Below are 23,602 nucleotides of genomic sequence, written 5' to 3'. Positions count from 1 at the left end.
GTCTTGCTATGGTTTTTAGAGATTAAAAATATCATATCAAAGACAGTTGTGCTTAATGTTTCAGGCTTATGCCACGTTTCAGAAGTACGGGATGAGATTTTCTTACTACGAGACCTTGATGCAACTTCTGGAGCAAACTTCACTTCTTTTAATATTACATAACTCCCATTTAGAGAATGCTCCTCTTCTTTTTCAAGGCATTGGATTTCGCCACAGTAGTGCATCATGATGCAGAGTGCATCATACTGTATCACACTTTCTGTGGTATTAACACCTTCATTGGTACACCTATTGCCTGCTAAAGATTCTTGTATATATTTTTTTAATCACATCTGCCTATATGTTAGATGATCATTAAGAAATTATCAGAAGTGAAGTTATTTTGAGACTTTAAAAAGGCACTGACAAGCCGCAAGTCATCGTGTGTGTGCCCATGTGTGTAATCCAGTGGAAAACTCAGCAGATGGCCCACTCTCATTTCCCTGTGAGGGGCCAGAGTTGCCTTGGTATGTTGCCATGTTCTCAGGGGAAAGACGCAGGCAGGCTTTTAGCACCAGGAAGGTTGGGAGAGTGAAACTACCTACTGAGGTTACTATATTTATCAGCTTTTAGTCCGAATTACATCTTATGCCAAGCAGACCTAAAATTAAACCGTGTCTACATTTTATCACTGATTTGAATTAAAGTTTCAATTTAAATTCAGATAGACTTTAATTTTAGGCCACAATCTATGATCTTTTCTCTACACAGGTGAATAGAATATATAATACTAACATCGCAGGTTGAACATTTCTAATCTGGGGTTATTTTATTTTTTTTATTTTTTTTATTTTTTACATATGAGCATATTTGGAAAACATTTAAAAAGAATCAGCAATAATGTATTGTAATGCTCAAGAATACGATCATAAAAAGTCAGTAGTGCAGCGTTCCAGAAGCAGAGAGACATTATTATTATTATTACATGTGGGTGTGTACACATTATCATTTAATTCCATGTCTTGTGTTAGACTAGAATATTATTACGTATAATAATATTTTCTAAATGGGCTCTGTAATAATGGTTACATTTTGTATTTGCTTCACTTTTCTCTCTGTTTTTCATATTCTCATCCCCTCCTCCTCAATCTTTCCCTCTTTCTGTTACCAGGCCACCAGCGCTGTGCATCTTTAGCTTCATCAATGTATCCATTGTTCAATCAGATGAATGACCCACCAGAAGAACATAGATAAAAAAGAAGCAGACATCCAATAGACTGATCTTTTAACATCTGGAGCTTGGGGTGCTTTCATAAATCTGTTTTCTGTATCCAGGGGAAAAAAGGAGGAGCGGCAAAGCTGTCGCTAGCTATGGGTGCCATGGTCACCTAGACGCAATGTCTGTGTCTTAGACCAAGACTGGTTCTTTCTCTTCCTCAAGATTGTTAGGTGCTCTCCCTAAAATCCTGGCCCTGCTAGCCATGGCTGGTGTGAGGAAGTTAACTCGTGCTGTGCGCCAGCAGGGCCTACACCGTCTGGTTTTGGCACTTATACTCTTCTGCCTGCTGTCCATGGCCTACCTGGCCTACCATGTCAGTGGTGGTCCTAAGATCAAGGAAGCCCCTCCTCTGCCACTGGGGGAATGTGTGACTGCAGCTCCCATCACTGTTAGCCAACGAGCTCCTCCTTTCCTGCCCTCTGAGCTGAATCATAGATGGCAGGCATCAAGGAAGCTAGACACTTCACGCATTGAACCTGTGGTGCTACTGTTCATTGAGAGCATTTACTCACAGCTGGGTCAGGAGATTGTGGCCATCTTGGAGTCTAGCCGCTTTAGGTACCACACTGAAATTGCCCCGGGAAAAGGTGACATGCCTGCACTGGCCTGGCGGGGCAAAGGCCGCTATGCTTTAATCATCTATGAAAATCTGCTCAAGTATGTCAACCTGGACTCCTGGAACAGGCAGCTATTAGATAAGTACTGCCAGGACTATGGTGTGGGCATCATTGGTTTCTATCGTGCCAATGAAAACTCTCCATCTAGTGCCCAGCTCAGAGGATTCCCACTTTTCCTGCGTTCCAATCTTCCACTGTGGGACTATAGGATTAACCCGGCTGCTCCACTACTCTACATCACTCGGCCCAGTGAACTTGAACCTGGCTCACTCCCTGCTGATAACTGGACAACTTTCCTGTCAAACCACAGCACTTACGAGCCTGTACTGCTGGCCAGCCCCAGGCCTGCTGAGTTATCCACACATTCCATTCTTCAGAGGGTGCTGTTGGCTACTGTAATACAAGACCTGGGTCTTCATGATGGAATCCAGCGTGTGCTCTTTGGTGCAAGTCTCTCCTTTTGGCTGCATAAACTGCTGTTTGTGGATGCGGTTGGCTATTTGACAGGCAGGAGGCTGAGCCTATCTCTGGAACGATTCCTGCTTGTAGATGTGGATGACATCTTTGTTGGGAAGGAGGGGACACGCATGAAGGTAGCTGATGTGGAGGTGAGAATAAAGGCCAATACTCTTGAATGTATTTACTATGTAATGGGCTTAATAGTACACACTAGTTTAATAGATGACTGGCCACCCTGTGCATGGTAGTCTGAGAGAGCATAATAATTGGCTCTGTTTTCCGGGTGGGATAAAAGGCAGTCCTTTCCCCCTGATCATTCAGAACAGCACTAGTCTACTAGTCTCAGATATCTTTTAGCTCAAGTATACAAAATGGAGCAGTAAGCACTGTTTTGACCCAATACTCTCCCAGATGTCATGAAACATGTAGCAATTGGGTGTGATTTTACTATTTTTAAACTAAGAGAAAATATAAATAGCTTTTGACCTATTTTGCATGACTAATTAGGTCATATGTAATGACACATCTACTGCATAGTTTCACAAATGTTTTCATGTCATTTGAACTTTAATATTTGATGACTGAATGGCTAATGATTAGAGCATTAATACATTGCCTAATCAATTTAATGTGATTTAATATGGATATGAGATTTTAAGACTCTTTAAATCTAACAGATTTTTTAGTCTCTGTTTTAAGATTATTCTCCTTTATTCCATCTATGGCATTTTGTATCTACCATTTTGTACACCTCCTCAGATACATTTCCTGATGAGTGTTGTATCAAATCCTCTAACAGCAGCTCCCCTTTAGCAAGTGTCACATTCACTTTGTCAGTGTGTGATAATGGCAGGGTTTTTTTTAGGCGCTGCTTCACACCCAGACTAAACTCCGTGCTCTGGTCCCCAATTTCACTTTCAACTTGGGCTTTTCCGGAAAATTTTTCCATACAGGTATGTCATAACAGAATTAAGAGTCATGTAAGATTACGATTATTTGTGTGTTACATATTTGCTTAGTTTATTTTGTCATAAGGTTTTAATTTATTTTTGCACATATATATGTATTGTTCAGGTACAGATGAGGAGGATGAAGGTGACAACACCTTGCTTAGACACAGGCAGGAATTCTGGTGGTTTCCTCACATGTGGAGCCACATGCAGCCGCACCTCTTTCATAATGTTAGTGTGCTTGCAGATCAGATGAGACTTAATAAACAGTTTGCTCAGGTAAGCACCAACCACATTCACAAACACCACCATTTCCTAAACTCATGTCATATTCTCTTAAATCAGTATCATGCTTTTCTCAAGTTTATACTTCTCTTCTGCTAGCTTTCTTTCTGACTTCAACCATTTACTTTTTTTTTTCTGTCTGTAGGAACATGGCATTCCCACTGACATGGGTTATGCTGTGGCCCCTCACCACTCAGGTGTTTACCCAGTACACAACCAGCTCTATCTGGCCTGGAAGAATGTGTGGGGCATTTCAGTGACCAGTACAGAGGAGTATCCACACCTCAGACCTGCCCGCTTCCGCAGAGGCTTTATTCACAGCGACATAAAGGTTTCTCACATAGGACATGATGTGAAGTCACATAACAATTTCTTATAATTAATTTCTATAAGTGTAGCATGTAAGCAAAAAGAGAAGTTGTATGTAGTCTCAATGAAAAATCAACGTATTATTAGATAAGGCACAAAAACATTATACATTTTTGTTCAACGACTAAACAATAAGTAGAGATAATAATAATAATAATAATAATAATAATAATAATAATAATAATAATAATAATAATGGAACATAAAAAATAAAAATAAAAATTATATATTTTCTTATACTTTTATTTTGATCTGCTTTGGAAATAGGTCACAGAAATATTTCTGGGAGTAATATTTTTGGAGATAGCAAATCTTAAACATTAGGATACAACAACTTAAGCTTCCTGGTTAAGATGTTTTTATAATAGAAAATTTCTTAACTATGTTAATTTATCTTTAAATGTAAAAATGTGATGTTAGCATTAATCAAAAATACTTAATAGAGTTTGGTTATAGGTCAAAAGCAATAAAAAAGTGAACAAAATCTGAAACATTTAAAAACAGTGTTGTTTTAACAGTGTTGAAATGGTACAGAATGACCCAGGCTATTTTTTTTTTCTCAGGTCCTCCCACGGCAGACATGTGGGCTCTTCACACACACTATCTTCTATAAGGATTACCCAGGAGGCCCTCAAGAACTAGACAAAAGCATTCGGGGTGGAGAGCTGTTCCTTACTGTGCTTCTCAATCCGGTCAGACACAAACACACACACACACATACACACACACACACACACACACACACACACACACACACACCCCCACACACACACACACACACACAATAACATAAATAAATGTCTTTAAGCCTTACTTATCAAAGCATTACTCCTCCTTTTCCTGTTCTCAGGTCAGTATTTTCATGACCCATCTCTCTAACTATGGTAATGATCGCCTGGGTCTGTACACTTTTGAGTCTCTGGTAAAGTTTGTGCAGTGCTGGACTCGCCTGCGCTTACAGACTCTACCACCTATACGCCTGGCTGAGAAATACTTCCACATCTTCCCTGATGAAAGAGACCCCCTGTGGCAGGTTTGTGCTATTACACAATCCACTCCTTAATCTTATAAATATCAGAACTTCTGTATTGTGCACTGTGCATGTGAATGTTGTGCTTTACCCTCAGATTAAACAATACCGAGTAATTAATTTTTTGTATGTTTTTAGATTATAATCAGATTTTTTTGCCCGTAGAATCCTTGTCACGATAAGAGGCATAAAGACATCTGGTCAAAAGAGAAGACATGTGATAGGCTGCCCAAATTTTTGGTTATTGGGCCCCAGAAAACAGGTAATGCTTATCAAAACTCCTTAATACATATCAAAATAATATCTAGATGTCTAAGTAGTTTAATGAATATTAATGATGTGTTTACTTACACTTATTAATGCATGAAAGGGCAGGGCAATATGACAGTACCGATATTGTGATCAATTATAGAAATGATCACAATCAGGTGATAAATCAAGTGGAAGCTTATTGTATATAGATTTATACTAAAATGCTTGGACTGCACAATATTCAAGATTGTTTTTTGCAAAAAAAATTATTTATTTATTTGAAAGCAATTTGCTATATTGTAAGAGATATTGTGCACCGAGTTCATCACTCAACCCGCGCAAATTCATGTATTAAAATGTTTCCTTCATCACCAGGGTCAGCTGCTCTACATGCCTTTCTTTCTCTCCATCCTGCCATCACTGCCAGTTCATTCAGCCCTGCTACGTTTGAGGAGGTGCAGTTCTTTAGTGGATCAAACTACTTGCGTGGAATTGATTGGTAACCACAGATTCACTTCCCCAAGTTATTGTTTTTCTGTTTCAATACTTTGCAATTAATGATATATAAGGGATATACTGCATTCGTAGGATCCTGGGGAAATAAAAACTTCAGTGGCTTATTAAGATACTGAAAAAATTTGAGCATATTTTGTTATCAGAATACATTGTATATAACTGATTGTTTTACAAAATCCTTGACATTCTTTTTTGCCCATATTATACAGGTTGTACAGTGATGTTCACAGGGGAGTGGGACCACTTATTAATGAAATTTGTGGACATGATAAGGGGTCTATAAAACATGAAATGTCTTGTGGCCATAAGATACACTTCTTTTCCTTCTTTATTGTATCCTAAAGATAAACAAACTTAGAACAATAGAACAATAGATGTGAGGGAATTGATTGGACTATTTTGAAAACAATAAATCAGCAGAGGAAAGATTTTCTTATACTAGACTTCAAAAGTAAGGGTATTCAGGGTGTTTCAGTGACGGATAGCTGTCATTCCTATAAATAAATAAATAAATAAAATTAAATAAAATTAAATAAAAAATGGAAATGTCCTCCAAAAATCCTAGAACGTTTTCTTTCCAGAAAGGAGTGAGATCCCAGGGCATGACTTCAATGATATCTGCCTTACATATTGTGCCCTTTAAAAAAATAAAAAATTGCTGGCATGTGGAATAATTTTAGTGCCTTTTTCTGCTTCAGGTACATGGACTTTTTCCCAGTGCCCTCTAATGTGAGCACAGACTTTCTATTTGAGAAGAGTGCTAATTATTTTGACACTGAGGCTGTCCCAAAGAGAGCCGCAGCACTGCTGCCCAGAGCCAAAATCATAACCATCCTCATCAACCCAGCTGATAGAGCATACTCCTGGTACCAGGTGTGTGTGTGTGTGTGTCTGTGTGTGTCTGTACCCACGAGTGTGCACAGCCGTTCTGCATCCACACCTGCAGTGTTTGGTTTTTTTTTTTCTGCTCTGTGACTCGTGCAAACACTTGTGTCTCTGCCTGTGCAGCATCAGAGGGCTCACCAGGATCCTGTGGCTCTAAACTACACATTCCAGCAGGTGATCGCTGCAGGTTCCTCCTCTCCTGCTGCGCTGCTCAATCTGCACCGCCGCTGCCTGCAGCCAGGATACTACAGCAGCCATTTGGAGCGCTGGCTCCATTACTACCAGTCCACTCAGGTACACACACACACACACACACACACACACACACACACACACACACACACACACACACACACACACACACTGCACACACTGGATGCATAATAATTTGGCAAAAATCATCTGCATCAGACATTTCTGATAAAAAAATAAAATAATAATCTGTTGCTGTGATCCTGTGTATCATCCGCAATACAATTTGAGATGCAACTGAAAACTGTGTTGTCCCATGTAAACCAGATTAAATGTGTATTTCTAGTCCAGTTCATTTCTATTTATTATCTACCATATCAGAATTTGTGTGTTAAAGTGATGTTAAATAAGTTTTTTTTTGTTCCAATACACTCATATTTCTGTTTTATTTGTCTCTGTTAATCCATTGAGCCTTTTCTTCTGGATTTTTCTTTACATATGCAGATAAAAGCAAAAACAGTAAGATATCAGCTCATTGATATACATGTGTAGTATAACTTCATGACTGGGGCAAAAGCCTTGTTTTTTTTTCTTAAATGTATTAGAATGAGGAAATGATGAAACACAAGTACAGCCTTAATTTGATGTACTGTTTACATGACCATAGATTATTCGCTTATTAGTGTGCATGTAGTTTGTGATTTGTCATGTAGGCTGGCAAAGAGGTCTCTTTTAAAAAAATAAAACAATAAAATAAACGCTTCTTTTTTTTTTTTTTAGTGATGGTTGGTTTCGCATGACTTGCCTTTCGCTGGTCTTTTTGTAGCTTTTGATTGTTGATGGACTCCAGCTGCGGTCCAAGCCAGTGCAGGTGATGGACATCGTACAAAAGTTTCTGGGAGTTACACCTTTTAACTATACTCAGGCCCTCATGTAAGAACTACTAATTAGTGCTACTCATGACATTTTTTCACATTTGAAATCATTTTAAGCGTACTCTAAAGCCATTTACTGTGTGTGTGTGTGTGTGTGTGTGTGTGTGTGTGTGTGTTTAGTTTTGATGAAAGCAAAGGCTTCTGGTGTCAGAGACTGGATGCAGGCCGAACACGCTGCCTGGGCAAGAGCAAAGGCAGGAAATACCCCGATATGAGCCCAGAGGTAATGTTCACTTCTCCTGCATAAATACTTTATATCCACCCTCATGTCTAGGAAGCTTTTTACAAAGACATTAATTTGGAATATGACTGTTTTATTACACCAACTCATTTATTCATTCTTTGAAAAGGTCTAAGAACAGAAGTACATTAATCAGGTCATAAGTAAATGTGACCACTTAAGAACAAGAAGGTATTAAGGGGTCATGTAATAAATACAGTTTTAATCACATTCCTAATTTATCAAGTAGACTCTTTAATGACTCGGGGAAAAAAAAAAAAAAACACTTGCGATGATGTTTTACTTGTAATTGAATGTATTCATTATTAAAATCTTGCAGCTTTAAACACAGGAATAGATCAGCAGGCAGTTCTGCTCAGAAAAGTAGAACAGAAACCTGGTTCATTGCAGGACACTCACATCTTTATCTATTTATATCAAGATTTATTGCACACACCTTTATCCAGGAATACGCCTGTGCTATAGAATCAGCATGTTTCCCAGTTGCCGTTGGTGGTGTGACCTTTTTCTTAATGTGCATGTGTTTGTGTGTAGACGAGGGCCTTTCTGTCTGAGCATTACAGAGAGCAGAACGTGGAGCTGTTACGGATGTTGAAGCGCTTGGGACAACCTCTACCCAGCTGGCTCCAGGACGATCTTCACAACGCCAGCTGGAGTTGACACCAAGAAGCATGAAGAATAGAAGCCCATATCGATCCCTGCTCCATGCCGGAGCACACAGTCCCGTGTCACTGCAGGACAGAGAACGTTTGATTCTCCCCGTGTCCCAACACACACACACACTGTAGGTCCAACCAGGACAAATGGACATCTGCAGCGTGTGTTAGTGCTCAAGCCCGGTTTTAAAGTGAGCCGAGAATCAGAATTTGTAGGAGGACTGTACATGTATTTAATTGCCAAAATAAGGACATATGAGCTAGTTAGTTGCATTTTGGATAACTGACTGACACAAGCTCATTATTTGCATTGTGGGATATGTTGTTTCACAATGTATCCTTCAGCTAATCAGTTGAATGCACAGGGTCTCGGAAACACTCAAGTAGCTAAGTGGATGTGGAATTCACAAGCTGGTCGTTGTGAGCGTTTTAAATTCTGCCAAGCAGAGAAGTATTTGAGTCTGTGTCACCTAAGATTTCAGACATTTGCTGATGTTTATAATTGTCTCGATTTGTAAATGACAGAATCTGGATGTTTCACAACCAGCTTCATACCACTGAACTAAAACATTCCAAGGTCAGAGTATATGGCCATTGCACTTAATATTTTTTTTTTTATATTGGATTTTTAAAAAGAAATGAAGCAGGAATGTTTCAACTACAAACAGGGGAGTTTTAGGATCAGTGATTGACTAGCATGTTTCCCAGACTGGCAGGTCACATGAATGTGTGAAGAACGTGGAACCCCTGCTGATGACTAGATATGGTTTTGTTTCAGTGTTTAATGTAATGAGGTCAGAAGTGTTTCCGACGTGACTCTACCCGTGCCAAACTAAACTGCTGGACTCAAATGAGGTAAACTTTGCCAAAAAACAGATGTTTTGTGTGACTGAGAGACTTGTGGGAGTTGGGATGTGTGTGTGTGTGATTGTGTTTGTGAATATAAGTAAACATTTGTTGTGGTGGTTGTACTCTACATCAATACGAGTATATTCTGTTGTCTCTTTGGTCCACTTGAAATCAGGTAAAAAAAATAAATAAAAAAAAGAAGAAAGAAAACAAAATGCACATCTGCAAATAAACGCACACGACAAAGGCACTCAGGTGTGTCGGCTTCCATTTCTTAAAGAAGTGTGTAGAGTGAAGTGAAAGGGGAACGAATGTGTTATCCTTTAGCTTGCTTTATCAGATGGTAGGAGGAGCACAGAGAGGAAGGAGTTTGATTAATCACTTGCCGAAATGGGAGACTTGGCCTCCATTTCATTGCTCTCGAGTCTAGGCAGCAAGAATGGCCCTTAAATAAGTCTGCTCTGTTCCTCTGGGAGCCACAGACAGTACACTGTGTGCTGACAGGTAGATGGGAGAAATGTGTGTGTGTGTGTGTGTGTGTGTGTGTGTGAGTGAGTGAGAGAGCGAGACTGAGAATTAATATAAGCTGGACAGCAATGCTCTGTATAGAGAATCCCAGAATCTCTTGTTGGGCAGAGAAAACATGTCCCATTAACACACAAATAAAAATAATTTATTGTGAGAGTTCATTCATTGATATATATACATGCCAATAGTTTAGTTCCTTATTTTTCATTAACATTATAATTGGAAAACACTTCGCAGTAAACGTTTATTGTGAAACCTACACAGGTTTAAGTAACGGCATAACTCCAATGAAGATCTTCGAGCAATCAGACAAGCATTCAACAGGTGTCAGTTCATGGTTTTATTAAATGTATGATCATGCAAAATCCAGCATTCATATACGTAGCCCAATAGTATACCATTACAATGCAATAGATTTACTCAGAATGAGGGGAGCATACAAAGCTGAGTTGTTGATTCCTTTTTTTCTTGCCTTTTTTTTTTTTTTTTTTTTCTTCATTTTTCAAAATGGTACATGACCTATTCCTTGTCTCCAGATGGAGGGATTTTCATGTGAGATGCAACAAGAACAAATTTTTCCCCATTTTAATCACACGGTGGAGAAAAGACTCACCAAGAAAAGAGAACATGCATAATCATTAATTAAGCTGCATATTTTGGACTTGCCTTGGATTGGGTAGGAAAGCCAGTCAGGTGCTGGCTCATGGTTTGTTCCCAGCATTAGCAGGAGGAACCTCTGTTCTAGAAATCTATCTAGCCTATCTATCATTAAATGTTCTCCCTTTTTTTCTTTGATCCATTTTCTTTTCAGGTTCAGAGTTAACACAACTGACAATGTACAGAAAAATAGCCTTACAACTGTTAAAAAAAAAAACTTACCATAATTAATAAAAAAAAAATCTGACTTGCCCAAGCAAGGAAGCAATTCCCCCCCAAAAAACCAAACCAAAACAAAAACTAAACAAGCGTCACTAAGAGGGCTATGTGATGAAGGTGACGCACATACACGCTCACACGTGCAGAGTTACAGTGCTGATATGTACCAATGCCCTACACATGTATATACACAGACTGAGAACTCTTCAATCATAGAAAATACTCAATCAGCAAGTGGGCTCATGGGATGGATTTGTTTCAGAAAACTTTACAACACACGGCTGTTTAATAACATCCTACTCAGATCTAGTGTGTGAACTGGACAAGTAAAAAGGAGCGCATTTTTTTTGTGTAAGTAATGCCTGTCCCCAAGATCAGTTGTGCTGCAATAGTTTATAACAGCCAGTGCCTTAAAACCCTGTATTTGTACTATATACATTGGACTCCAACGAAATGCTTTAGGGATTAAACGGGATGCGTGTGCAACGCAGCATTAAGAAGCGAGTGGACAAACACAAACAGCATTAGCCACAAGTACAAAGTTGTGTAGCACAGGGTGCAGGCAGACTAACATAAAGAGAACAGTCACAAATAAGGGTGTGATTGTGTGCATGTACAAAATATAATTGGACACGAGTTGTTTCCACACCCACATACGACCCTCCATTAACCTATGGATGTCTTATGTGCCAGGTTGACACGAACAGGCTAGTTATCTCTCTGCACACTAAAATTACAGTGGGTTTTTAATCAGCATGAGTATGTGTGTGTTCCCCTTTTGCACTTGGCTGAGTATGTAGGTCTCTGTAACCATGACTAAAGTGAAATTTAAATGGCGGCTCTACATCTAGCATCTTGTGCCATTCCTACAGCACTCTTGTCTGTTCACATGGGCTCTCAAACACTCTCTAATATGCACACATTTAGAGGTGGAGTGGTCCTACCTACAGTAATATATCAGTGGTGTGTTTAATCACATGTCCATACAAACACATGCACATAAACACACATTAAACAGAGTCTAATCATTTGCTGCAGCTTTGACGGTGAAACTTATTTCACTTGATCTCATTTAAATATATATTTGTATATCTTACAGGTGTATGATGGTAAAAAGGTTTTTAAAACTAACTGTAAAAATTAACTGCTTAACACAAAATACTTTCTGATAATCATAGACAAAAAAAAAAAGGAACAAGTTTCACATAAAAACACAATAGCACAGAATACTAAAACCCAGAACCACACAAAGCTTCCCACAGACCTTAGTTTAAAAGCACAAGAAACAAAACAAACAAAAAGGAAAATGCCTAAAGACTACACTTTGGTGCTTCTTGATATGAAGTATGCTTATCCGCTCCGGAATTTCCATTAGTGGACATTCTTGATTAGTGGACATGTTTCTGTAAGTCTCTAAATTATTTGTATCCTGACTCTACAAAGTGTACGAGCTGGAGGATTTAGATTACACCTATTTAAACGTTTAATCTTATGCCAACCCTTCCCTTTACACCCCAGTTGCATTTTACTTACATATCAAAGCCTTACAAACTCCACTGTAGCTTCTAGCAAATGTTTTTTTTTTTTTGTATTTTTTGTTTTACAATATACAGTAAAAGGTTATGAACTCATAGATCAGTACTTACAACACCTCTGGATATCTTTAATGGGCAAAAAAAAGATGATTCCATGGGAAAAGACTAGACAGCGCCCCCGTGTGGGCATCATAGCATGCACCGTCCCGTGGGCGGGGCCACAGCCACAGCCGGATCCTAGTGGTCAAAGGTTGGACAGGTAAGGTGGTGTTGACAGTTGGACTTGATGTTATCGGATTTCTTCAATAGCGTGTCTGTAACTTGCTGTCGTCCATCCGGCCTCTACATGCCCATCCGGCTACAAGGAACAAACACTCCCATCGTTAGGAATCCAGGCAACCTGCAACAAAACAAGAGAGTACAGAAAGATATAGAAGGAGGAGCAATTCATTTGAAGGAATGTTTGTGTGAGTGAGTGAGTGAGTGAGTGAGTGAGTGAGTGAGTAAATGAGTGAGTGAGTAAATGAGTGAGTGAGTGAGTGAGTGTTTGAGCCTGCCTGTGCCCTGCAGGCTTCACTGTAAGGGTGCAGCTGGTGCTCCTGAGCAGTGGAAGTGCACATTGAGCCACTTGGAATCGCGCCGGTGCCACACACGCGTCTCCTCCGACTGGCAGGTGCGCGGACGGCCCTGACTGTCGATGTACTGCGTCAGGCGGATGTAGGCGATACACGCTGCATCCTCTCCAATCAGGTGCACATGAGGGTTCAGGATAGTGGTGTGCACTGGCTTATTGTTTTTACTTAACACTAAATAAGGCAAAGCCATTTTCACACATTAGACAATAAAATGACAGGAAAAGATAAATATATTCATTTTAAAAATTATAATATTAAGGTATAAAAAAATACATAAAAAAAAGATGAAATAGCAAAGCGTACAGTTCTCAAAGTAAAACTTGTGAAAATCCATCCCTTCCACCAGGTTACCCAGAGCTTCAGGTTCAAATGAAGTCAAGCCAGGGTCACAGATTCTCCTAAAAGACATTGAAACACTTTTAGTTCTCAAAGTTTGCACAATATTATCAGAAGTTATGTATAAGCAATGTTGTAAGAGTCACTGTGTTTGTGTTTCCCTTACGTGTAAGCCTCAAAGTCTCCATTGTTCACTGCCTCGATTAGCTGCTCAGTGATCTTGATAATCTCTTGCTTACGAGCTACGTGGTTAAAAAAAAAAAGAAAATGAGGAAAAGAAATGGAGTGTAATATTGAGGTTTATATGAGGAAAAGCACTGGCAATGATTCACTACAGCTTGGGGAGTGTGTGTATGTGTGTATAAGCAAGTGCATATGAATGAGTACATTTGTACAAATCCTGCATCCTACATTTCTGTAGTCAGTCCCTCCTCCTCAAATGACAGAAGTGGCCCAACACCCTCAGTGTGTCAACAGACAAACTGTATGTGTATGTCTGTCTTGTACTACTCAAAGCACTTACACTGGGCTGCGGTCACACTCCTGCCCCCTTGAGCTGAGGCATGAGGAACCGACTCAGCAAACTCTAACTCTGGGCACGAGGTATGTCCTGAACTGTTCCACGCCATGCGCTTTATCTCATGCACCACAGCTGCAACACATAACACGGACCACAATGCCACCTTGGTGACAGCAGAAGATATGCAAAGGACCTGTTTCCACATTGGTTAAAACATGCAAAATCAGCTGCAGGCCAAAGCGTTTAATAGAATGTGGACTGCCTCAGGTTTCTGCAAGCCATGTGACACAGGATACCAAATCCCCCATCGTTAGAAGCACACAGGACAAAGCAATGCATTATTAATCCAGCATAGCCAAAGGCAACTACAGAGCAAGAAGAAAATAACAATTTAATGGAGAAAAAAAAAAACCATAAAAGGTTAATGAAAATCCTGAATAAACATGAATAATTGTAACAGTGAACCATGAGAAATCTTAGGGGGAAAGAAAGAGGTAATACTTTAGGGCTGCAAAATATTAATTCTCTTTAAAAGCATAGTTCTTGCAAATGCACCCTGAAGGACCTCAGATGTTCCAGATAAGTTTTCCATCTGAGTTTTGATCAATTGCACTGTGGCATTAGTGAGACCATAAAAAACCTAATAATGTTTAAATGAATGCAGGCTATTTTCACCTGTTATACAAAAGCTCACAATCACATGGCATATTGTATATTGATCAATATTGTGCAGCCTAAATGTTAATGGGAACATCTTTGTAATACAAGAGGAGGAAGGAGAAAGCTATTTAAATCAGCATTCCTGCTTGTTAAAGGTGACAAAAAAGGAAAGAAATGGGGGAGGGAAAAAAAAACAAAAAGAAAAGATGAGACTAGAGGATGAAGAATGCGGTAAAGTTCTAGCACAATTAGCTTTGAACATGTAATCTTTGCAGTTCTGCTGCGTACAAGTTTTTTTTGTACAGAGTTTATGACAATATACATAGTCACAAAGCTGCCTCACAGAAACCCCCATGTATGCAATTATGATATTTTTTTCTTTCTTTTTTTTTTACATTTCTATGGTGGCCTCAGAAAACCCTTCATATGATAACATCTAAATACTATGTTATTTTTATAGTTCAAAAAATAAATAAATAAATAAATAAATAAATAAATAAAGACTACGATTAATGTGCTAACGTATTCTAAATACATTTATTCTAAAGCTCAATGACTTTAAGACAATTCAATAAAGAAAGTGTCTGTTTAAACTACGTAGTTCAATTATGTTAAAACAAAAACAACTGTCCATATTCTACAAACCTGTAAATGGACTTGGTTTTTTTTTCTCCTTTCTACAGAGGCAAAGATTTGAAGTTCAGAGTAAATTGATGGTGAGCTTGGAGACCATAATGCATTATTGATAGTCTAAAGATGAATTTTAATCACTTAGAAGCAGCACTAAACAGCACAGACAGAGTGACATCTCATCCACCATGAAGATAAGCCTTAATGGTTTACCCTGTGGCCAACATACATGATAGCAAGCCATACACAGTGACATATCTGCCTGGAAAAGGGTGCTATGGGGTACAAGGTGCCTGAAGGAAGAGAAGCTCTCACGTCTAAGTAAAGTCAAACAGCGAAAAAAATAGCTCTGGGCTAGAAAACCACCCAGAGTCGGAAGTAAAATGAAAAGCAGGTAGGACAAAAGAAAAAGAGACATCACAGATAGATGTTCACAAAGGAGGTCGGAGGAGCAGAGGAGACGAAAGGACCTTATAATTGCATGGAAAAGCTGAAATGGGCAAATTACAGCATGAGCATCAGTAGCAAGAGGAATGGGTGAAAAATCAGAAGGAGCATGGCGTGTGTTCCAATAGTTTTAGGAGGATAGAAAAGAAGAGCACACCAAAATGCCTAATTTGAGGGAGAACCGATCAGTGGTGCTGCTGGAGTGGCTGCAACTGCTCTGAGTAGTAACTGGAAGACTTCACACACTTTCACAGGGGTGGAAAAAGTCTGGAGGATTATGGGGGAAAGGGGGCAAAAGAATCTGGGTTGCAGCAGAGGATTGTGACTTACTGGCTGGTGGACACTGTGGTGATGCCACCAGAGCGGGCGGCTCGTCCCCGGCACTGCACTGACTCATCACCGCACTGTCACTGCTGGCCCCCTGAGCACTCTCCGCTGGCACGGACCCAAAACCAGCACAACACACACCACCGGAAGAAAAACACACCAACACACTCACTCTGCTGCAAGTTTGTCAATATTACAATAACATTGCGTTCATAAGGTGCAGCTGGAGGACCATGTGTCTGGATAAAGTGGCTCTATTAATTCTGCCTTGGCCTATTAACAACACAGACAGTCTAAATAGCCAATGGGACTCCATGGTAATCACATCAGTGTATCCTGCTCTATGCACAGCTCATTCTATTAGTGTGAACTAGCACTGCTGAAAGAACAGCGTCTAGCCAGCTGTGGCGTGATGCAGCAGTGTTAGTAATCACAACCGAGAACTCAGTGAAAACCTTTCCCTGAGCCTCCTTTCCAATTTCCTGTCCTCATCACCTGAATCATGCTACTGATATGGCTGAGAAGATAAGATGCTCTTTAGGATAGAGGTAACTAAGGAAAGGAAATGAGGGGGAAAAGCCTCAGCAGTGGAATTTTTAGCATTTGTAGAGAACTGTGACCAAGTTCGAGTCAACGCACGCCCACTCGCCTAAATGTACAGCATTTTACATTATACACAGAAAGAAAAATATATCGTCCCATAAAAAGCAGACAGAAATGCAGATGATTACATGAATTTACAAAATCCATCAAGTGAGTAGGTTGATTTGTGTATAGGCCGAATTTCCACAAGATATTGCTTCTCACAAGATTTATTAATAGTGCCGCAGTCACATGCAATATCAGCATTCCTTATGCATTATCGCCGATTCCGATCTATTTTCCCAATACATACTTCAATCTCTCTCCTGCCTGCCCACTTATTTAACTTTATTTCACTTACATCATCAGTAATTCATGACAATTGTGCGATTGTTTGTCTCCGAAATAAACCACTGTATTGGAAGATTTTACAGCTAACCATCAGCACATGTTAAAGCCTGTCTGACAAATGAACTGTTGACAGTGGAGACGGTGGTGATGGCATGACTTGACAAGGAGAGAGATTCCCATTATTAAAAGAACGGCTCATCACTGCTGGGGGCATGCCGAAAAAGAGGACAGACGAGTTGTGTACCTTTCCTACCTTTCATATCCTCTTCCTCATTAGTGTTGCAGCTCTCCGTGGAACCCTGCGGAGAGTCATTAAAAAATAAATAAAAAATATGTACCAGAACCAAAAACAATAGGCAACATTAGAACATACACTCGTTTGTGATGTGATCATCATGTAAAGGTCTTTTTCTAAAACATGCCACTGATTCCCATATTAAAACTTATTTTCTGCTCCATAGAAAATATCCACCAGAAGGACTGACCTTGGTACCATCTGCTGGGTTGTGCACTACTGTAGTCTGTGGCTCCTATGTGATTTCAAATAGAAAAGAATAATTATAGTTTTGTCACCTTTTTCCAAAAAAAAACATTCATGCAGCAATTAAACTTTTGCTAATGACATGCTTTTACTGTCTCTAACACGGCGCATGCTTAGGAAACAAACGAAATACTGGTGCGTACCGGTGTGGTATGAAGTTTAAAAAGACTGCATTCCAAAACAAACACAAATCAGTGTTTCCACTGTGTGCCACCTTCCTTGAAATGTCACTTGCTCTGATAAATACGCTGTATATATCAGTCCTGACTGTCTGTTGTCAACACTGTGACGGTGTTCAGATTGACTGCAGACCTCTAGTGGGGGAGAGGTTAACAGTGTGCTTTAATGGTGCATGTTGGAGGTCCCAGGATACTCATCGCTCAGCTCTCTAGGCAGCATGTACAAGCACAGACCATTTCAAGTGTCAATTTGCTTTCTTCTGCTTGACCCTGCAGGGTGCACTGCTTTCATCTCATGGCTTTTTTTCCTTTCTAATGAGCAGGGAAACTGCATTTACTGAAAGTTGGTTTAGGTTCCTTCAGCTTCATATAGCCCCAAATTAACCATACTTTGTGAGAGCACACTGTAAGCTTGGAGGTCAGATAACAACATTTAAAATTTAATTTTGAGTCATTAAAAAATAGATTACGTTGAGGACCTGTTACTGAATCAGATATAAAAATGGACTTTCATAAAACGATGCAGCCATATAAATCCTTTACACTCATCAGGAAATCCAGATATGACAGACCCTTGAACCCTGCACAATCCCAGTCGTCCCCCAGTAAATCAGTGCTACATGGGCTGAATATTAGAATGTGATTGGCTCTTATATTTTATGACATAACATTATGTACATCTTATATTGCCTGCATTCCTTAACAAACCTACAGCAGTAACTGTTTACCCAATCCTGAAAAGAGAGGTTGACTTTAATAATCCAGCTTCTGTATGTTACAAATAAAAACCTGTCTATGTATTAGTTAGAAAGTGTGAGTTGAGCTGCCATGCGAGCTTTTACACACAGTTTTAAATAAGGCTAAGAACAGAACAGCAGGACATTAAAAGCCAAACAATGAACAACAAACTGAAATCATGACATGCTTACAAAAAAAAAAAAAAAAAGAACAAATATAGTGCATAACACGATACAGGTAGACCAAACACAAACGAGCATTCAAATGATTTACAGACATCTACAGCACAGCACACTGAGCACATAGTAAAGGGGTGTTACATGCAGATTAAGATACCATTGGTGTGGAGGAGGCCATGTTGCTCTCCTTCATGGCACTCACAACAGCACTCACTACACTGTTTTTAGTGTTGTTTGTCTGGGGCTGCAGCAGAGAGGAGACATACAACATTTTCCTGATCAGACTGATGGACGATATTGTATACAATGGTCATGGGATATAACGGACTCTGAATTATTACACAACAGGCCATTTGCATAAACTTTTTATTGAATGTACTCTGTGTGCATGTGTTAGGATTGCAATTTGCACAATATAACTATTATATCCTTAAAATGAAAAAATATACAAATGCATACAAATAAATTAATAATTAAATTAATATTCCAGTTATTTAACCCTTGCATGTGTATAAATTCAACCAGTTTTTAACCTGTAAAACACTTAAATGTGTATTAAAGTCCTAATGAAGTCTAAGAAAACCTGTGAGATGTTTATCCTAAATACTGAAACAAAAGTTTTCTTTGTCACAGTCACATTCATACAGAGTATGACATATAGTGAAATGCTTTTTTTTGACTGACCGACTGACAAATAAATAAATAAATAAATAATTCCATGCTACTTATTTTGCATAAGAAATCAGTTAAACAAATGCGGGAGTAAAAGCAGTCAGTCTGATGTCTGCATTTCTTTGACCTTTGAACATACATTTCTATGTATTTTTTAATGCTATGATTTCCCTGTATGTGCTTACGTAAATGCATACGTATAACGGCGAATGATGGCTCTTACCTTAACACCATCTGATTTTTTGTTGAGTAAACTTTTGCATGCTGTAAAGAGAGAAAGGAGCCTGAATTAGAACAGAAGCAACAAAACCCAAGCAGCTGCAGTGCTCTTTCTGCAAATTTCTTACATATTGCTAGCATAGCCTCCACCATTTACTTAAACTTTAAGTTTTTCCAGGAGCATACGTGTAAAAATAACCTTAATTATGCAAAACCAAGACAGACTCAGAATAAAACTGTGCTTCATTTGAAACTACAGGTATAATGAAAGAGAATAACAACTAATGTAAGCAATTGATTTCCTTTAAATGGGGCCACGATTTTGCCCAGCCTGATTTAGAGGTCTTGAGGCAGTGGAGTTCTGTAAGCCTCGACACCGATTGACTTCTTTGCTAATGACATGGTGTGCAGGGGACAGCCTTTAAAAAAAATCAATATTGCAGTGGCCCTTTCAACAATGACACACTTACAAAGACCCAGGTCAAAAGGCTCATGCTTAGTAGCCCCATTAATTTCCTTACCTTCCATAAACAAGTGAAGAAGAATGATGGGGAGAGAAAAGGTAAGATTGAGAGAGAAAACAACAATCAATAGAGATGCAAATATGAGGGCGCACAGAGCAGGATAGCGGCAGGCGTCATTTGTTCCGCACGCCTGCTGGTGTTCCATGCTGCACTCGATATGAGATGAAAGGTGCTACTGGTGGGTGCAATTTACCATACAGCCAGCCATGCAGTGTCAATAAAGTAAAAGTAATTTTCAAAATGCTTTATTTTATTTTTTTAAATGAGGAAAACAAAGTATGCAAATGTCTTCCATTACAGGTCAAAGCTCCCTCATTTCACCATTCACAGTAAGCAGTCAGTCAGTTGCACGGTTGTTTCACTTATCCTAACTTTAACAAGGCATAAGAAAATGTCCATAAATAGTTCTCAAATAGTCACCAGTTGCAAGCAACAAACTCACTAGAATGCTTCTCTAACCAGACAATCTTTTTTAAGCTCAACCAGTGCCACTAGAAGATTGTTCGAGAGTGTTTTCACACTTGGCCTTTATTCCAGAGGCAATGTAGTTTGCTTGGTAGAACTTGAAAGCTGTGTGGTCCAGGCAACAGATCTTAGGTGTACCTTTGAACTATGGTCGGAAATTAGCTTCAAGACCTCAAAAAGGCTATCTGCTCACAGGGCTAAATGACGAAGAGGTTTGTCTTGTTAGTTTTTAAATGACTTCCTCATGGGACAGAATATCTTCAAGATAAACTAAGAAAGCAACTGAACACAAGTGAATGAAACCGTTGTAGTACATAAGTGGCCATTCCGAGCTCTTGTGTTTGAAAATTAAAATATTTGTTCAAATTAAATGGCAACAATAGAGGACTGCCCCAATGGTTTTCAATTTTGCACAACGGTTATAAGGAAATCATCTGTGTAAAAATAAACATCTGATGATGCCCTCAACCAAAATGAGTGCTAAATAAATCCTGGATAAAAATTATTATTGGGTATGAAGGCCAAGTGTGAATATGTCCTTGAAAGGTAGTGGGAAAGGACAGCAACAAAGAACATAATATTTTGTGATAAAAATGGTTTGCTTGCAAGCACTGCAACAAATAATATAAAATAATCTGACGGAGGGAAAGAAAAAAACCTGACACATGCGTCACAATTTGTCAAGCAGCAAATTCTTAACTGCCAGCAATCAGTTAACTAGTTATTGAAGCAAAAAGCTCAAGATGGAGAAGAGACAGAAGAGGAAGCCTGATACTGTGTCTCTATTGGCCAAGCATCTATACAAGTATCCTAGTATCTGCAATGAGATGATGTTATATAGTCAAACACTTACTGGGTATGGTTGAGACTTGGTGGAAAGAGCTGTAACTTGATGACTCCAAAGTAATTATTGCGAATCACCACCACAGTAAAAGTGTAACTGTTTATTCTAAAACATACCTGTAGTATAGACCTTATTAAGGCTAGCCTTTATTGTGGGAGAAATAAAGCATCGAAAGCATTGAAATCTCTCATTATACAAAAATGAAAGTTTATCATATTAATCATGTTGCAAAACTGTGTTGAAATGACCAGATCAATGATATGACATTAGTGTGATAAAAGAATACAGAAAACTGAGGAAAAACAAGTTTCCCCTGTGTTTTTGGGGTGGCTAATGTGCTCCTGACTCAGTAGAATGAACAGCGTCGTCTGTCTGGCCTCCAGTGGGCCTTCTTTCATGCCGACCACCTGGCACGTGCTGGCACCATGGTGCCACTCTACACCAGGTCTGACGGTTGGCAGCAAGCCAACCCCGCTCCTGCCCAGCCATGTAGCACACCCCCGCACTCTCAGCAAGGGGGTGGGGGTGAAGGTTTAAAGAAGAAGGAGGGGGAAAATGGTGGCTAAGCTGGTCTGAACAAGTCTGCTTTGGCAAGGGATGAAAGACTGATTTAAAAATGATGATCTCAGTCTCCATACCAATAGAGCTCTTTACCCTACCTAGGATGCAGAGTTTAAAGGTATGTAGAAGAGAAGACAGAGCCGGTCTCCACATCTCCAGCTAAAGCAGAGGCTATCTAACAGCTCTAACCCAAAAAGGGACTAGAAGCAGAGATCTTCAGATACAAATAGATAAGTCATGCTGGCCGATTGTGGGCTGACTGGAGATGGCGATCACTATAATGAATGCGGTGAGGTGATATTGATCAGATTCTGGAACATCAGCATTCAAATTCAAGTTGCGTAAAAAGAAAGACATTTGAAAAAAAGGACTGGAATGACATCTATTTAAATATACAGAGAGAATAATCCATGGGAGTAAGGTTAAAAAAATAAATAATTCAAAGTTCCAGAGAGCTGAGGAGTGTTTATTCCTCATGTGTCCAAACACTATTTACAGGAACTATGGTTTACATTTACAAGTGGCAGGATCTGTTTTTTGTCCTTAAACACTAAACAATACTGGATTAAAAGTTAAAGGACAGCACAGGCTGAAGACCATGGTGCATGAGGACGGTGCGTGATGCACATGACTGTTATGAATGTTAATCTTGGTAAAATGGAATAAGGCCGTGTAGTACGTGTATGAAATCGAGAAATTGGTCGTCCTGGACCAACTGGCAGTGATTTTTTTATGAAATTGAATGCGTGTGTGCTTTTATGTGAGAGCAGGCATGGCAGGCGTCTGGCTACATGCTGTGTAGGTGGAGCAAAGACAGGGGCAGGATTTTGGGGAAGGTGGATAGGGCTATCTGGGGCCCCCCCGGTGGAGAGGTGAGGAGATGCACTCTCACATACCTTCCTGTGCAAGCGCGGCAGTGCTGGTGGTGGGAGCAGCAGGGCTGGTATGCTGCCGGCCCACTATTGGACAGAGAGGCGTTCAGTTGAATAAGGCTACAGAAAATATACAACCCCTGAGAGAATGTGACCTAACCTAATCTCATTAAAACTTCTGGCTTTGGCACAAAATACAACCTGTTACCCTGTGACACCAAAAAAACAAAGAAAAGAATCTGACTTGACATTGCGGGGGAAAAAATAAGAAGAAAGTCACAAATAAAGGCCACATATCAATATTTAAATTCTGCAGCAGCTAAGTAACATAACCGAACAATTCAGCTGTGTCCCCCTGCAGAAATGTGAAGTTTAAATAAATCCAAAAGGCTTTTATGCTCGTAGTTTTCCAAACCTTGCACTCCCTGATTGTTTAGCTAGCGGAAAATACATCTTCAATTGTGCCTACAATCGTGGAGATACAGCAGCTTGGTCCATGATCACCCTGATCACGAGCAAGCAACAGAGACCCACCTGAAAAGTTTCTGGAAACCAGCATAGTGGTGAGAATGGCTCCCTGAATAGATAGACAAAAGGAAAAAAATAGAGTGAGGTTCATTATGTTGTGTTACTAATCTGTAGAATGTTCTTCTACTATGCAGGAACAATAATGAGAACATACCTTCAGTTTTCTCCTGGCATTGAACTTGCGCAGGCACTCCACAGTCTCTTGCCGATGCATCATTGAGGCTACTGTAGACCGTTGCTGAACAGTCAAATTGAAAAATAAACACATCAGTTTGTTCAATCGAAGACTCTGGAGTACAATACAATATACAAGTTCTAACATCTCAAAAAGCAGTGTAGAGTGTATGCAACAGTCTGTA

At 39.5% G+C, this 23,602-nt stretch overlaps 2 protein-coding genes across 22 annotated transcripts in view; one reads left to right on the top strand and one right to left on the bottom strand.

Annotated features, from left to right (window-relative positions):
- ndst2b (N-deacetylase/N-sulfotransferase (heparan glucosaminyl) 2b) overlaps window positions 1–10,967 on the top strand; it is a 56,787-nt gene extending 45,820 nt beyond the window's left edge. For both annotated transcript variants that reach the window (XM_083555877.1, XM_083555876.1), the window contains 13 exons: window positions 1,151–2,483; window positions 3,200–3,287; window positions 3,409–3,563; window positions 3,715–3,900; window positions 4,502–4,630; window positions 4,789–4,971; window positions 5,134–5,230; window positions 5,596–5,719; window positions 6,435–6,609; window positions 6,745–6,915; window positions 7,640–7,746; window positions 7,869–7,971; window positions 8,524–10,967. In XM_083555877.1, coding sequence (XP_083412003.1) covers window positions 1,461–2,483; window positions 3,200–3,287; window positions 3,409–3,563; window positions 3,715–3,900; window positions 4,502–4,630; window positions 4,789–4,971; window positions 5,134–5,230; window positions 5,596–5,719; window positions 6,435–6,609; window positions 6,745–6,915; window positions 7,640–7,746; window positions 7,869–7,971; window positions 8,524–8,649 — 2,667 coding nt within the window. In that variant the 5' untranslated portion in view covers window positions 1,151–1,460 and the 3' untranslated portion in view covers window positions 8,650–10,967. The remainder of the gene's footprint in view (window positions 1–1,150; window positions 2,484–3,199; window positions 3,288–3,408; window positions 3,564–3,714; window positions 3,901–4,501; window positions 4,631–4,788; window positions 4,972–5,133; window positions 5,231–5,595; window positions 5,720–6,434; window positions 6,610–6,744; window positions 6,916–7,639; window positions 7,747–7,868; window positions 7,972–8,523) is intronic.
- camk2g1 (calcium/calmodulin-dependent protein kinase (CaM kinase) II gamma 1) overlaps window positions 10,348–23,602 on the bottom strand; it is a 57,891-nt gene continuing 44,636 nt past the window's right edge. The window contains exons 11-23 of one of the 20 annotated variants that reach the window (XM_083555883.1): window positions 23,398–23,481; window positions 23,250–23,292; window positions 22,740–22,802; window positions 19,454–19,494; window positions 18,716–18,802; window positions 17,407–17,451; window positions 17,166–17,220; window positions 15,992–16,096; window positions 13,928–14,056; window positions 13,571–13,646; window positions 13,372–13,466; window positions 12,991–13,239; window positions 10,348–12,833 (exon numbers count right to left, since the gene is read on the bottom strand). In XM_083555883.1, the coding sequence (XP_083412009.1) occupies window positions 13,007–13,239; window positions 13,372–13,466; window positions 13,571–13,646; window positions 13,928–14,056; window positions 15,992–16,096; window positions 17,166–17,220; window positions 17,407–17,451; window positions 18,716–18,802; window positions 19,454–19,494; window positions 22,740–22,802; window positions 23,250–23,292; window positions 23,398–23,481 (1,056 nt within the window). In that variant the 3' untranslated portion in view covers window positions 10,348–12,833; window positions 12,991–13,006. The remainder of the gene's footprint in view (window positions 12,834–12,990; window positions 13,240–13,371; window positions 13,467–13,570; window positions 13,647–13,927; window positions 14,057–15,991; window positions 16,097–17,165; window positions 17,221–17,406; window positions 17,452–18,715; window positions 18,803–19,453; window positions 19,495–22,739; window positions 22,803–23,249; window positions 23,293–23,397; window positions 23,482–23,602) is intronic. The other 19 variants (XM_083555894.1, XM_083555900.1, XM_083555901.1 and 16 more) reach the window with 19 other exon arrangements.

Source organism: Silurus aristotelis (assembly GCF_946808225.1).
Source record: "Silurus aristotelis genome assembly, chromosome: 12".
Taxonomy (NCBI): Eukaryota; Metazoa; Chordata; class Actinopteri; order Siluriformes; family Siluridae; genus Silurus; species Silurus aristotelis.
The sequence above is the reverse complement of the archived record's forward strand: the minus strand, read 5'-3'. Positions and strand labels throughout refer to the sequence as shown.